A 14,766-nucleotide genomic window follows, 5' to 3' on the forward strand; every position below is an offset into this window, starting at 1 on the left:
GCTATCATCCTTCACTTGTGAACAAAACCCTTGTGGCAGGATCTACTAGCAGACCAGTCAAGGAGGGACTATGGTCTCAAACAAAGTCAAGGTTTACCTGGTCACGTTGACTGGTTTGTTGTTGCACGGCTCCCAGACGTTGCTGCCAACGATGCTCGTCTCGATATAGTAGCCCACCAATTCCTTGGCGTCGCGAGAAGCTTCCCAGGATACGACTACCGATGTGTCTGTGTTCCTGGTAGGGACGACTTTGCTCGGAGCGGACGGAGTGTCTGGGGAATGAGAGATTTTCCGTCACAGGACCGAATCAAAGACGGGGAAAGGACCGGAGCAAAAAACAGGTGGGAGCTAATAGGACATGCGCAAGACCGGGGCACTCCAGACCAAGTTTGTCGCTGACAGTGGTGGCCTCGGTAGGGTCAGAAGGCTCTCCGACGCCGGCGGCGTTGCAACAGCGGACACGGAAGCGGTAGGAGTTCCCCTCGGCCAAGTCGAACAACGCAAAACGAGGAGACTTCACTGGGATCTCGGTGTTCACCCTTTGCCAACTGTCGTTTCCTGAGACACACTGAGAAGACAGAAGAAGTCAATGACAATCTAAGCAGCTTCACTGGCAGTAGACCTAATGATAGTCTTCAACCACTTTTCAGTGTTCCACATCTGCAATTGGTCCTGCATTGGATTCTCTCGGTAGGTTATTGATAGGTTCTGTTTCACCTCTTTGATACAGACTCTGTCCTTTTATGGAGTGTATAGTTGAAAGAGTAATGGATAAGTGAGCACATTCGGTTATTTCATTGAATGTCTGTAATAGGATAAAATTGCACTAGATGAACACATGAAGAACTTTCATTTTGTTTCCGGTTACCTTGTTTGGATGTTTGACTTGTCTATGGAGAATGTTTGTTATTCATTATTATAAATATCTTATCAGTGGAAGGATTCAAGAAGAGTGGTTTACACAGCCTCATTCCAACACACCTTGCGGGTGAGGGGCTAGGCCACTTCAAATCATGGTTGTCATGGTTTCCATGGTGCCCAATTGGCCACGCCCGTGTGTGTCACGGCTGCCGTGGTGCCCAATCGGCCCCGCCCGTGTGGTTCCAGCTGCGGCTCGTTGAGAGATTGACTTTCTGTTTATATAAAGTTCAGCGCTCTCTTACTTCGGTTGTCAGCACGTCAAACGAACTTCTGCCCCACAAGACGTGGGTTCTGACTTGGTCCTGTTTCCCTGTGATATCTCCGGTCCAGTATTGTTCCTGTTTATTGTTCTCCTGTTTAATTTCAGGTTCCAGTTTAGTTTCCATCTGTTTTTGTCCTGTTTATTATTTTCTCCAGTTTTCGTTCCCGTCTAGTTTCTCCTGTTAATTTTCGATATCCCGATCAGTTTCCTATCCTGTCTGTTACTTCCTGTCCGGTATCGACCCCATCCGTCCGATATCAACTCGGGCAATTGGAATCGGTATCGTCGGTATCTGGCTTCTGGTCTTTCCATGCCAGACCAGATGCCTAAGGTGCATGACTTCCCATTTCCCATAAAATAAAGGCTTGTGTGAGAACGTCACGCGATTGGGTCCTGTACCTGTTCTGGTTCTGACAACCCTGAGTCATTTGGGACCCGTAACATCAACACAGGTCTACACAGTTCAAGCAATGTGTCACACAGACACTGGGACCTCATCTGCCCATGCCTGACCAGAAGTCGTTGGTAGTGTTAACATACATAAGTTACTGCTGATCCCCTGTGACCCCATTTACCGAAGGCTCCCCCCAGTGGGCAGAAAAACTAGATCGGTTTAGCGTGGTCAGAAAAAACAGAATTGTAAAGTTAACCCAAACAGTCAAAGCTGGACTGATTCACCTAATCAAAATATGGCTTAGGTCTTCTATCAGTCCTTAGCTTTTTATATTACCTTCTCCACATAGTACATGACACCTTCCAGGCCTTTCTCGCCAGGTGGCTTCCAGCTGAGGACTAAGTAGTTCTTAGTAGCTTCTGTTACTTGCAGTTCTTGAGGTCTACCGGGAACAATACCCTCTGCCAAATCATTAGTAAGAAAAATAAACCAACATCTTGACTTGGAACATGATTCATTTTGATCTTTCAAACCTGCTGGTTCCTCCTCCGTGACAATGATCTGGCCAGTCCAAGGAGCAGAGGTACCTAAGAAGGACAGGGTTGGGATTCCGTCAAGAGGTTGTGATTCGAACCTCCGATTTGGTACCTCGCATGCGGGCGCGATCAGAAGGGTCCATGGCAGCCACAGGCTCAGAAGCCCGGGACGGACGGCTCATGCCGGTGTTGTTGACGGCCCGCACACGGAACGTATAGGAACGGCCCTCAACCAATCCCGTGACTGGGAAACGGGCAAACTTAATGGGGGTGTCGTTGCACCGAATCCATTGGGTTGTTCCGACCTCACACCTGGAAGTATCAAAAGAGTAAGGTAGGGTTTGGAACTGGGCTAAGATCAGGTTCGGCGTCAGTCTTCAGGCTAAGACCAGAAGTTAGGTTTGCTAACCTGTCCACGAAATATCCCAGGATGGGGTCGCCGCCGTCGACTGCAGGCTGCTTCCAGGAAACGATGATGTAGTCTTTGTTGGCATCCAGGCAGCACACATCCAGTGGGGCCCCTGGGGCACCCTCGATTTCAGCTTCAGCATCTTCAACATAGGAGAAAGGTCTTCAAGCATCAAGCCTTTTTCGTTTTAGGTCAGGGGGTTATAGTCTGTAGCAGGGGTGGCTAACCCAATCCGGGAGAGTCGTACATCCTGCATGTTTTGAAGGTTTCTCTGCTCCAACACAATTTTCAGCTTGTTAGCAAGCTTTGTGAGAGGTTGATAACCATCTAGGTGATTGGAATCACCTGTATTGGAGCAGAAAAACATCCAAAAGATGCAGAACATGCAGCTCTCCAGGACTGGGTGAGCTACCCCTGGTCTGTAGTCTGTAATAGTCTGTGGTCTGCGCAGCCCTTCAAGACTTCTTCATCAGTGTCGTGGTTGCCATGCTGCCCAACTGGTCCCCGCCGTGTGGCGCCAGGTTATGTCACGGTTGCCAAGGCGTGCAATTGGCCCCGCCCATGAACACCAGACAGATTGCTCCCTGACTACTTAAACACTGTCTTGTGAGTCGCCTGAGGTCGGAGCGTCTGCCAAACTCCTGCTAAACTCTGTTGTGATATGTCAAGCCCTGTGAATCCCCGTTTTGCCTGTGTTTTGCTCCTGTTTTGTTCTCGCCCCGATCTATTTGATTTTGACCACTTCCTCGTTCAGATCAATCCACTCTCGTGACCAACGATCCCCGGATCGAGCGTGCGCTCATTTCTCTTCTCCCCAATAAATTGTGAGTAACGTTACACAAGTGGGTTCTGCTCCCTTTTCCTGTCCTGGTCCTGACACATAAGGGCCAAACAAATAAACACAATCTGAATTTTCTCCCTTTTGAGCCTAATTTCCAGATGATGGTCTCATCTCCTTCCACAGTGTCCTATTTTTGCTCACTTAGTCCAAGTGAAGGACAGAAGATTGGCTGCTAAGTGCTTTAGCATTCCTAGCATACACCAACCGGGACGGATTGGAAATGTCAGATGGTTTCTAAAGGGCGGGGGCCCCTAGATAAGCTTCGGCTCTCTTTCCATGTTGTCTTGACTCTGCCCCCACGGACGTTACTTAGACCAGGAACTCAGTCGAAACAGGAATGAGCAAGATCATGTTGCTACCCGGGTACTCTTGGGCAAACTGCTTTTGCACAAGATTAGTAAAAGGGCCATAAAAACAATGTCGAATTTTTAGCATTTTCCCACCATTGTAAAAAGACAATTGCAGTATTCCCTTGCTGTATTACGGTCTACAGTAGTAGACTGTCAAGAAGCGAAACTGGAGGAGAACCCAAATGCGTAACGTTTCTCACACAAGCTTTTTATTTTACGGGAAATGGGGAGTCGTGCACGTTAGGCAGCAGTCTGGCAAGGAATGATAGGAAGCCAGAGGCCGACGAGATCGATACCTATTGCCCGAGCAGATATCGGAGAGATGGGGTCGATACTGGACAGGACGGGACAGACAGGATTGATATCAAAACAGGATATCGGAATTAAACAGGACAAACTAGACTAGAATGCAACTGGAAACCGATATTAAACAACGGGACGGACAAAATTGATATTAAAACAGGATATCAAAATTAAACAGAACAAAATAGACGGGAATGAAACTGGAAACCAATTTTAAACAACGGGAAAGACAGGATTGATATCAAGACGGGATATCAAAATTAAGCAGGAAAAGCTAGACGGGAATGTAACTGGAAACCAATTTCAAACAACGGGACAGACAGGATTGATATCAAGACGGGATATCAAAATTAAGCAGGAAAAACTAGACAGGAACAAAACTGGAAACCGATATTAAACAACGGGACAGACAAAATTGATATTAAAACAGGATATCAAAATTAAACAGGAAAACTAGACGGGAACGAAACTTGAAACCGACATTAAACAACGGGACGGACAGTATTGGTATCAAAACAGGATATCAAAATTAAACAGGACAAACTAGACGGGAATGAAACTGGAAAACAATTTTAAACAAAGGGAAAGACGGGATTGATATCAAAACAGGATATTGAAAATAAACAGGACAAACTAGATGGGAACGAAACTGGAAACCGTTATTAAACAACAGGACAGACAGGATTGATATCAAAACAGGATATCAAAAATAAACAGGACAAACTAGACAGGAACGAAACTGGAGATCAATAATAAACAGGACAAAAATAGACGGGAACAATACCAGACAGGAAACACAGGCAGTAAACCGGACAGAGTCAAAACCCACGTCTTGCGGGTCAGAGGTTCGTCGACGGACTGACAAAGGAAGAATGAGAGCACTAAGCTTAAATAGAAAGAAAGCCAATCCGTCAACGAGCCGCAGCAGGTGCCACACGGGTGGGGCCAATTGGGCACTATGGCAACCGTGACATAGACTAAACAAATATAGGTACACATTTAAATAATCATCGCTCATGTGCACGTTTTTGTAATATTTGTATACATAGATGTAGAATAGAATAGAATAGAATAGAATCTACCTTTATTTCATTGTTACAACATGGGTTGAACATATTGTGACGACAAAATTGGACCTGGCACTCCAGTTTCACATTTAACAGTAAAAGAAAACAAATAAGATAAAGATATCCATCTATCCATGTGTTTTCCTCGCTAGGGGGTGCTGGAACCCACCCCTGGGATATTTGGGCAGTGGGCAAGGGACATCCTTAACGGGTTGCCAGCCAGTCACAGGGACAGAAAACCATTTGGGCGCGGGGACAATTTGGACAGGACAATTCACCTGAAATGCATGTTTTTGGTATCAAACTCATCGTGGGGGTTGCGAGTTTGACACCCCCGCTTTAAGGTGTCCCTTTAAATCCGTCGGCTCGGAGGCCTTAAGGTTGGGTGCCTGCCTCGGGACCGGGAGGTCACAGGTTCAAGCCTTGGCCGAGTCATACCTAAGACTTGCAACTTCAGTACCCTGCTTGGCATTGGGGGCTGGAATTGGGGGTCTTGGCCCCCTAGTGGGGAAAACTGCCCCCCAAAAGAAGAATGCAGGTCAGAGTTAGGGTCTCACCCCTCACAAAGACGTAGGAAGAGTGGGACTGGTATCCGGACTTGGTGGCGATCCACAGAGTGTAGAGTCCCTCGTCCTCTTTGTTCAAGTGAGTGAGGGTCAGCGTGGCCCGGTCTCCGCTCCACTGCATCCCGTTCCACTCGGACGGGGACAGGAGAACACCTGCGCCAAAACCCAGACCCTTAAACCGGGAAACCACAGAACGATAGAATGATAGATAGAACGATAGACAGAACGATGGAACAATAGATAGAGAGAGAGAGAGAGAGAGAGAGAGAGAGAGAGAGAGAAAGAGATAGATAGATATAGATGGATAGAGATAGAAAGATAGAGTGTGATAGATGGATAGAACAATAGACAGAACAATAGACAGAACAATAGATAGATAGATAGATAGATAGATAGATAGATAGATAGATAGATAGATAGATAGATAGATAGATAGATAGATAGATAGATAGATAGATAGATAGATAGATAGATAGATAGATAGATAGATAGATAGATAGATAGATAGATAGATAGATAGATAGATAGATAGATAGATAGATAGATAGATAGATAGATAGATAGATAGATAGATAGATAGATAGATAGAACGATAGATAGAACAATAGAAAGAATGATAGATAGATAGATGCCTAGATAGACGTCTAGATGTCAAGATAGGTAGATGGATAGATAGATAGATGTCTAGATGTCTAGATGTCTAGATAGATGTCTAGATAGATGTCTAGATAGATAGATAGATAGATAGATAGATAGATAGATAGATAGATAGATAGATAGATAGATAGATAGATAGATAGATAGATAGATAGATAGATAGATAGATAGATAGATGTCTAGATAGACGTCTAGATGTCAAGATAGATAGATGGATAGATAGATAGATGTCTAGATGTCTAGATAGATAGATAGATAGATAGATAGATAGATAGATAGATAGATAGATAGATAGATAGATAGATAGATAGATAGATAGATAGATAGATAGATAGATAGATCGATGTCTAGATAGATGTCTAGATAGATATCTGTCTAGATAGATAGATGTCTTGATGTCTAGATAGATAGATAGATAGATAGATAGATAGATAGATAGATAGATAGATAGGCTTACCGTCTCTGTACCACTGCACCAGGGGCTGGTAGCGGCCGAGGGTCGGCTGGATGATGACGGTGCATCCCAGGCTGAGGGTCTCGCCCTCCCTGCCGAAGGACACGCCGAAGGTGTCCACCAGGTGGGTCCGGAAGGTGATGCCGTACTCGCACGGGGGGGCGTCTGAGGGGAGAAGGGGCTTCAATGATTTGAGCTGGAAACTGAGGCTGAAGATCGAGAGGGAGATGAAATCGGGAGGTGGTCGGGGACAAAGCAGGGGCGGGGGGGGGGTCTCCGACCCGGAGGTACTTATTAACGCACAGGGCCCACAGCTTTAATGATGCTTTGGTGTTACCAGGTAAATGAATTGAAAGTAGAGAGAAAAACAAGAGAAAAAAAAGAAAGAAAGAAAGAAAGAAAGAAAGAAAGAAAGAAAGAAAGAAAGAAAGAAAGAAAGAAAGAAAGAAAGAAAGAAAGAAAGGAGAAAGAAAGAAAGAAAGAGGGAAAAAGGAAAGATAAAATGAAAGGGTAGAGGAAAGAGAAAAATAGAGAGGGAAAGAGAGAGTTAGCAAAAGGTAAAAAGAGGAAGATATAAAGAAAGAGAGAGAAAGAGAAAGAAAGGGAGAAGGAAAAAAAGAGAGAAATAGAAAAAAAAACCAAAAAGAAGATAGGAAAGAAAGAGAACAGGTAAAGGGGAAGAAGGAAAAAAGCAAAAAAAGGAAAAAAAGGAAAGAAAGAGAAAAAGAAAGAACACGGAGAAATGGAAAAAGGAAAGGAAAGGGAAAAATGAAAGAAAAAAGAAAAGAAAGAAAAGGATAGGGAAAAAATGGAAAGCAGTAAAGAAGGACAAAAGGAAAGAAGGAAAAGAATGAAAGAGAAGGGAGATAAAGTAAAAGAAAATAAAAGAAGGAAGAAAAAAAAGAGTCAAGGAGAGGGAGAAAGAGAGAAAGATAGAGGAAGAAAGACAAATAAAAAGGAAAGAAACACAGAGAGAAAGAGAGAAAGAAATAAAGAAAGAAAGAGAGAAAGAAAGAAAGAAAGAAAGAAAGAAAGAAAGAAAAAAGAAAAGAAAAGAAAAGAAAAGAAAAGAAAGGAAAAGAAAGAAATAGAGAAAGAAAGAAAGAAAGAAAGAGGGAAAAAGGAAAGAGATAAGATGAAAGGGCAGAGGAAAAAGAAAAAGAGAGTTAGCGAGAGGTAAAAAGAGGAAGATATAAAGAAAGAGACATAAAACATTTAACTCAAAAAATCCCAATCCCCAAGCATTAATAATGAGCTATTATCAGAACAGCTCCGCGGGCACCTGGGCCGTCCTCAGGGGGCCCCCCGGGTGCCCGCGGGCGCCAGGTCGGAGACCCCCGCGCTCAACTAGTGAGGCGGCATGAAGGGAGTGATGACCGATGACCGAGATTTCCCATCCCACCCACCGGGGTACTGGTTAATACCAAAACTGGTTAACTACTCGGGATCTCAGAAACCAGTGAAGAGTGAAAATGGATATCGGCGGTGTTATTTCTTTTTACCTTTGAGAGCGCCCCCTGGTGGCACACAAGAGAACAACACATCATCAAGAAAAATCCATCGCCATCGTTTCAAGTTGGGTGTTTAAGGGAGGTTCGATACTTGGAAAATACTGCAATCGTATTACACAAATACTACTATGAAACGAGTTCGATATAGTACTCGTATATCACGACAGTAACACGAAAACGGAAAAATACTACTTCATAAATATTACCACCGAAATACTCAATCAAAATACTACAGAAGTACGACAGAGATGCTAAAAACTACAGTATTTTCACAAAAATGTTACAGAAATACTTTTAAACACGTCTGTATAGATACTACATAAACACAAATCGAAAAATTAAAAGGCTACAGAACTAAATAGGAGGAAGACGGAGAGAGAGAGGAAGAAATAAAGAGAGAAAGAAAGAAAGAAAGAAAGAAAGAAAAAAAGAAAGAAAAAAAGAAAGAAAGAAAGAAAGAAAGAAAGAAAGAAAAAAGAAAGTAGAGGGAGCAAACAAGAAAAAAGAGAAGGGGGATAGGAAAAACAAAAAGAGAATGAGGGACACAGAGAATAAAAGAGAGAGAAAAGAAAGAGAAAAGACAGAGAAAGAAAGAACAAATAGATAGAGAGAAACAAAGAAAGAAAAAAAGAAAGATAGAGAGAATGAAAAGAGAAAGAGAGGAGAGAGAAAGAGAGACAGAGAGAAAGAAAGGTAAAGAAAGAGAGGAAAAAGTCACAGAAAAAGAAAATAAAGAGAGAAGAGAACAAGAGAGAGAGAGAGAGAGAGGGGGGTGGGAGAAAGAGAAAGAGTGAGGAAGAAAGACATTTGTCCTATGACCTTTGAAAGAAAGAAAAATAGAGATAGAACAAATCAGAATGAGAGAAAGCAAGGGAGACTAAAAGAAAGAAAAAAAGAGAGGTAGAGAGAGCAAATGTGAAAAAGAGGCGGAGATAGAGATATGATAAAGAAAAAGAAAAGAGGGACACAGAGTATAAAAGAGAGAAAAGAAAAAGAAAGGACAAAGAAAGAAAGAAAAAATAGATAGATAAAAACAAAGAAACGAACAAAGAAAGATAGAGAGAAAAAAGGTGAAGAGACACAGAAAGAAAGACAAAGAGAGAGAGAAAGAGAGAGAGAGAGAGAGAGAGAGAGAGAGAGAGAGGGAAAGAAAGAAAAAAAGACAGACAAAGAAAATAAAGAGAGAAGAGAACATGAGAGAGAGAGAGAGAGGGAAAGAAAGAAAAAAAGACAGACAAAGAAAATAAAGAGAGAAGAGAACATGAGAGAGAGAGAGAGAGAGAGAGAGGAGTGGGAGAAAGAGAAAGAGTAAGGAAGAAAGACATTTGTCCTTTGACCTTTGAAAGAAAGAAAAATAGAGATAGAACAAAACAGAATAAAGAAAGCATGGGAGACTAAAAGAAAGAAAAAAAGAGCGGTAGAGAGAGCAAATGTGAAAAAAGATGGTGGGGAGGGATAGGAACTACAAAAAGAAAAAGAGGGACACAGAGAATAAAAGAGAAGAAAGACAATGAAAAGAAAGAAAAAAGATAGACAAAAACAAAGGAAGAAACAAAGAAAGATAGAGAGAAAAAAAGAAGAGAAACAGTGAAAGAGAGGAGAGAGAAAGTGAGAGAAATCCAGCTCCCGTTTCTTTTGTGAGTGGCTTTGGCGACATCAAGTGGACATAGTGAAGACTGCAGCTCATTTTTCTCTTGTGCCTCTCTCTGCCTTGTCTCACGGGCCTGATTCCCACCCATGGCGGGCCTGACGCGGCCCGCGGTCCTCATGTTTACCATGCCCAATTCACAGTTGATTTACTACAAATACGTCTCTACAATTGAGTCAAGTATCTCCGTAAGGGCCTGCAAGGCCTTCTCTGCTGGCCTGGAAATTTCCTTATCTTCTTGTGATCTGCTCGACCCCTAGTGGACTAATGGTGCATTCCTTCTAACAATGGAGTGTCTCTTTTCCGATCCCGTGACCGAGCTGTCATAAAAAGGGGAGTGGTCGGGTGAGAATCAGGCCCTCTTCTGGTTATATCTCCTCATGAGCTGAAACTCCTACTGTGTGTTTTATTCCCAGACGCGAGGCGATAGAAACCCGGGACCCAGGAAGGAATCGTCCAAAGTCAAGTCAAGTGGTATTTATTGGTAAATCTCAAAGACACACCATGACAGCATCCCCTGATCTGAAAGCCATCGAGGGTGGGGAAAACACAAAGACGAAAAAAAACCTTGAGAAGAGGAGGTCATCCCCCACTCGGGCTGTATGTTGCAACAATACAATGCAAAAGAGTTGACATTAGAAAGGGAAATCATGCAAAAAACGCGACGGCAAACACAAAAATCCCAACCAATATTTTTTTTACTTGCTTTTTTCCTCCTTTTCCCCCTTTTATTTTTTTTCCTAGCTTTAAACATGATGGTTTAACAAAATAAAGAAAAAAGAGGGAGAAAAAAAAGAAAGACAAAGGGAAACAGAGAGGAAGACATTAAGAAAGAAAGAAAGAAAGAAAGAAAGAAAGAAAGAAAGAAAGAAAGAAAGAAAGAAAGAAAGAAAGAAAGAAAAAAAGAAAGAGAAAGAACAAGAGAAAGAGGAAAAGAGACACAGAAAATGAGTGATAAAGAGAGAAAGGGAGATGAGGAAGAGAGAGAGAGAAAGATAGGAGAGAGTGAAAAAGAGAGGGCAAAGGGTGAGAAAAAGAGAGGAAAGAGAGAGTGTAAGAGGGAGGGAAAAGGAGAAAAAGTAAGACATTTGAGAGCCAGAGATAGATAGAGAGAGATAAATAGAAAAAGAGAGTTAGAGAAAGAACCAGAGAAAGAGGAGAGACATAAAAACAAATGAGAGAAAAGAGAGACAGCGGGAAAAAGAAAAAAGGCAAAGAGTGAGAGAGCAAGAGAGTGAAAAAGACCTTTGTCCTTTGAAAGAAAAAGAGAGAGAGAGAAAGAATTAGAAACAGAGAAAACAAAGGAAAAAGAAAACAAAGATGGAGAGATAGTGAGAGAAAGAAGAGAAAGACACAGAGAATAAAATAGAAAGAAAGTGTGGAAGAGACAAATAAAGAGAGAAAAAGGAGAAAAAGAAAGAGGGATGAAGAAAGAAAGAGAGAAAGAAATGAAGAGAAAAAAAGAAAGAGCGAGACAAAGAAAAAAAAGACCCATCCATTTTTTTCCTTTTGTTCTTGTTTTTTTTTTCTTTTTTCTCTCTTTTTTCTTCTTTTGTTTCATCTTTTTTTAATTATTGTTTTTTTTTATTTTTTGTGTTTTATTTCCTTTTTTCTTTATTTTTCCACACATCATTTTTTGCATATGTTCCACAACAATTGTTGGCTTCAAGCAATAAAAACAATGTAAAGAGCCATTTGGGAGCCAAAAGAGTGAGCTAAGCCGAAAGAGCCGGTATTCCTAGTTCACATTAACTCTACAATTGCCGGATGGCTAAGCCCCGCCCTCGAACCTGACGAGCCAAATTAAAGTAAACTACACTTGTCTCTAAATATTGGAATGCCTCAGTGATAAAAAAAAAAAAAAAGCCAATTCTTCTATAACCCCTCTCTTTCTCTCTCTCTCTCTCTCTCTCTCTCTCTCTCTCTCTCTCTCTCTCTCGTAAAAACTTGAGCTCAAATGAACACTTGCTTTCATTTACTCGATCTCGCGCTGACATAGACTTCAAAATACCGCGCTTAAAACACGGCAAAGGGGACCGCGCAGGAAAGATGATGTCGTGCTCTACAAAGGTCCGGCCAGAGTACGCGTTTCACCGATTGTTAGCTTGCCTCTAGTCATCGTAACTTTCTGAGCTTAGCTTCTTAAACTTACCCGTAAATCACGAATATCACCATCGTTGGCAACGTTCTGCCGAACGATTCGAAGATTCTCGTTTTGTTGCACTCGAATTATTTAGCACGTTCCTGTCGGTTTTGCAAAGTTTTTGGACATTTGGTTGTGTTTTTGTGATCAGGCACCCGAGGGCTGCCGCGGGGTCTTGACGGTGAGAGCACGGGTAGATCCAATGAGAGACGAATGAAATTGAGTTACAAACAACGCACACCAGTTTAGAATTAGACGAGCTGGAGTTTTTCATCGACCTTCTTAACAAAAATCGTGAATTGGCGAATTTGAATAGAATGGTCTTTATTGTCATTGATATCGACGTATTGTGCGTTGTGTTCTGAGGGGGAAGCACATTGCAAATGCTATCGCGAGGGGCAGGTTGTAGGTGTTGTTGGTTGACTGTGATAGGCTGGTGTGAGCTGCCAATCAAACAGCCAGGGTGGGCATGGGCAGTCTTTGAATGAAAACAAGACGGGAAGGGCCGCTAGCTTTTAGCAGTTCGTTACATATAATAGAAAATTAATTAAATCAGACTCTAAGGAAATGCTGATCACCGGCAGGTGCTCCGTGGATTATTATCGGGTTCCAGAAGTGACTCGAACGGCGTCTGGGAGACCAGCCGACTGCTAACAGCTAGGCTAACAATTCTCCCAAAACATTGCTAGCCAGGTCCATTAGCCGTGAGATGGATGACTTTTGAGCCATCAACCTTCAGGAAACCACTAAATTAAAGGCAGTCTTATTTTAATCATCGCAATGACCTGGCTCAATCCAAGGACACCTGATGCTAGCGCACAGCTAGCCGGCCACCATGTGTCACGGTTGCCATTGCGCCCAATTGGTCCCGCCCGTGTGGCGCCAGCTGCAGCTTGTTGTCAGATTGGCTCCCTGTCAGTATTTAAACTCGGTCCTGCCAGTCCCCTTTTGTCGGTCCGTCTGCGAATCTCTGTTTTTACACGGCGAGCCCTTTTTCGGCTGCCCCATTTTATGCTCCTGTTTTTCTCCTATTACGATCTGTTTTGATCTCGACCACGTCTGCTCTCCCGTCCCGAATGACGACCTGTTTTGATCTCGGCCTCGTCTGTTCTGCCGCCCCGTATAACAATCTGTTTTTTATCTCTACTATCCTCTCCTGGCTTTTGACTCGTTTCCGATCTTGATCACATTTTTGCTCTTCTATCCCGGCTACTGACCCGTTTTTTTCTGTTCCCCGCGACCAGCGATCACGGGATTGTGTGTACAATCCTTTCCCTTTTTCCCAATAAAACTGTGAGAAACGTTACGCGAGTGGGTCCTGTTTCCGTTCTGGTCCTGACACATACTTGAAGCTGCGTGTGGTTTTGATAGATGTCCTCCATTTTGTAGAGTGACAATACACCTATTCATTCGACTTAAATTCTGTTTCTAGTTGTAGGTCTAAAGTTGTTATTTTGTCCGAGTGCTATACTCTCAGTCGGTTTGTCGTCATCTGGAGGTAAGTTTAACCCTTTGGGGGCTTTTATAAAGATTTGCGGTTTATCACTTTTGGCATGGGGTCCCGGTCCCTAGGGATCTCTGTATAACCCTCCAATGCATAGTTGAGGCCCTTTAGGTGACTTTGAGATGCTTTGCGGACCCAAGCGCAGATCGATGGCCAACTGCCCAAGGTTTCCTACTGTGACACCATAACACTTTTTACACAATTTTCTCTCTCTCTCTCTCTCTCTCTCTCTCTCTCTCTCTCTCTCTCTCTCTCTCTCTCTCTCTCTCTCTCTCCCTCTCTCTCTCTCTTTTTTCTATCAAAAGACAAAGGTCTTTTTTCTCTCTTTTCTTTTTTCTTTTTCACGCTGTCTGTCTTTTCTCTCTTTTGTTTCTATGTCCCTCTTCTCTCTCTGGCTCTTTCTCTCTCTCTCTCTTTTTCTATTTCTCTCTCTCTCTCTCTCTCTCTCTCTCTCTCTCCTCTCTTTCACTCTTTTTCTCTCTGTGTCTCTTTCTCTTCTTTTTCTCTCTCTCTGTTTCTTTGTTTCTCTGTATTTTCTTTCTTTTCTCTCTCTTTTCTCTCTCTTTTCTCACTCTTTTCTCTCTCTCTCTCTCTCTCTTTCTCTTTCACTCTCTTTTCTATCAAAAGACGAAAGTCTTTTTTCTCTCTTTTCTTTTTTCTTTTTCACGCTGTCTGTCTTTTCTCTCTTTTGTTTCTATGTCCCTCTTCTTTCTCTGGCTTTTTCTGTCTCTCTCTCTTTTTCTATTTTTCTCTCTCTCTCTCTCCTCTCTTTCACTCTTTTTCTCTCTGTGTCTCTTTCTCTTCTTTTTCTCTCTCTTTATGTTTCTTTGTTTCTCTGTATTTTCTTTCTTTTCTCTCTCCTTTCTCTCTTTTATTCTCTGTGACCCTCTTTTTTTTGTTTTTCCTATCTCTATCTCCCCCTTTCTTTTTTCACGGTTTCTCTCTCTACCTCCCTTGCTTTCTCTCATTTTGTTTTGTTCAATCTTTGTTCGAGTTAAGGGGGGCGGGGCTTAGCCATAGCGCTCCGATTTCATGCGATTCTCTGATTGGACGAAAGGCGACTCAATCAAACGGTCGGGGATGGAATTTCTACATACGTCTCGGGGATGGCAGGAACTCGTCCACTTCTCCTTTGTACCCTGTGGCGATAGTTGACGGCGGTTTAGTTTACCGATTTGGGCCTGTAGGGGGCGCCCCCGG

At 42.7% G+C, this 14,766-nt stretch overlaps 1 protein-coding gene across 1 annotated transcript in view; it reads right to left on the reverse strand.

Annotated features, from left to right (window-relative positions):
* myom1b (myomesin 1b) overlaps window positions 1-14,766 on the reverse strand; it is a 72,447-nt gene that overhangs the window by 41,931 nt on the left and 15,750 nt on the right. The window contains 10 exon segments of the mRNA XM_088322870.1: window positions 98-272; window positions 385-568; window positions 1,914-2,038; window positions 2,111-2,164; window positions 2,226-2,425; window positions 2,523-2,664; window positions 5,641-5,802; window positions 6,764-6,925; window positions 8,263-8,277; window positions 14,664-14,705. Of these exon segments, the coding sequence (XP_088178996.1) occupies window positions 98-272; window positions 385-568; window positions 1,914-2,038; window positions 2,111-2,164; window positions 2,226-2,425; window positions 2,523-2,664; window positions 5,641-5,802; window positions 6,764-6,925; window positions 8,263-8,277; window positions 14,664-14,705 (1,261 nt within the window).

The sequence above is a fragment of the Urocampus carinirostris genome, chromosome 18 (genome assembly GCF_059441175.1).
Source record: "Urocampus carinirostris isolate Australia breed hairy pipefish chromosome 18, RoL_Ucar_1.0, whole genome shotgun sequence".
Taxonomy (NCBI): Eukaryota; Metazoa; Chordata; class Actinopteri; order Syngnathiformes; family Syngnathidae; genus Urocampus; species Urocampus carinirostris.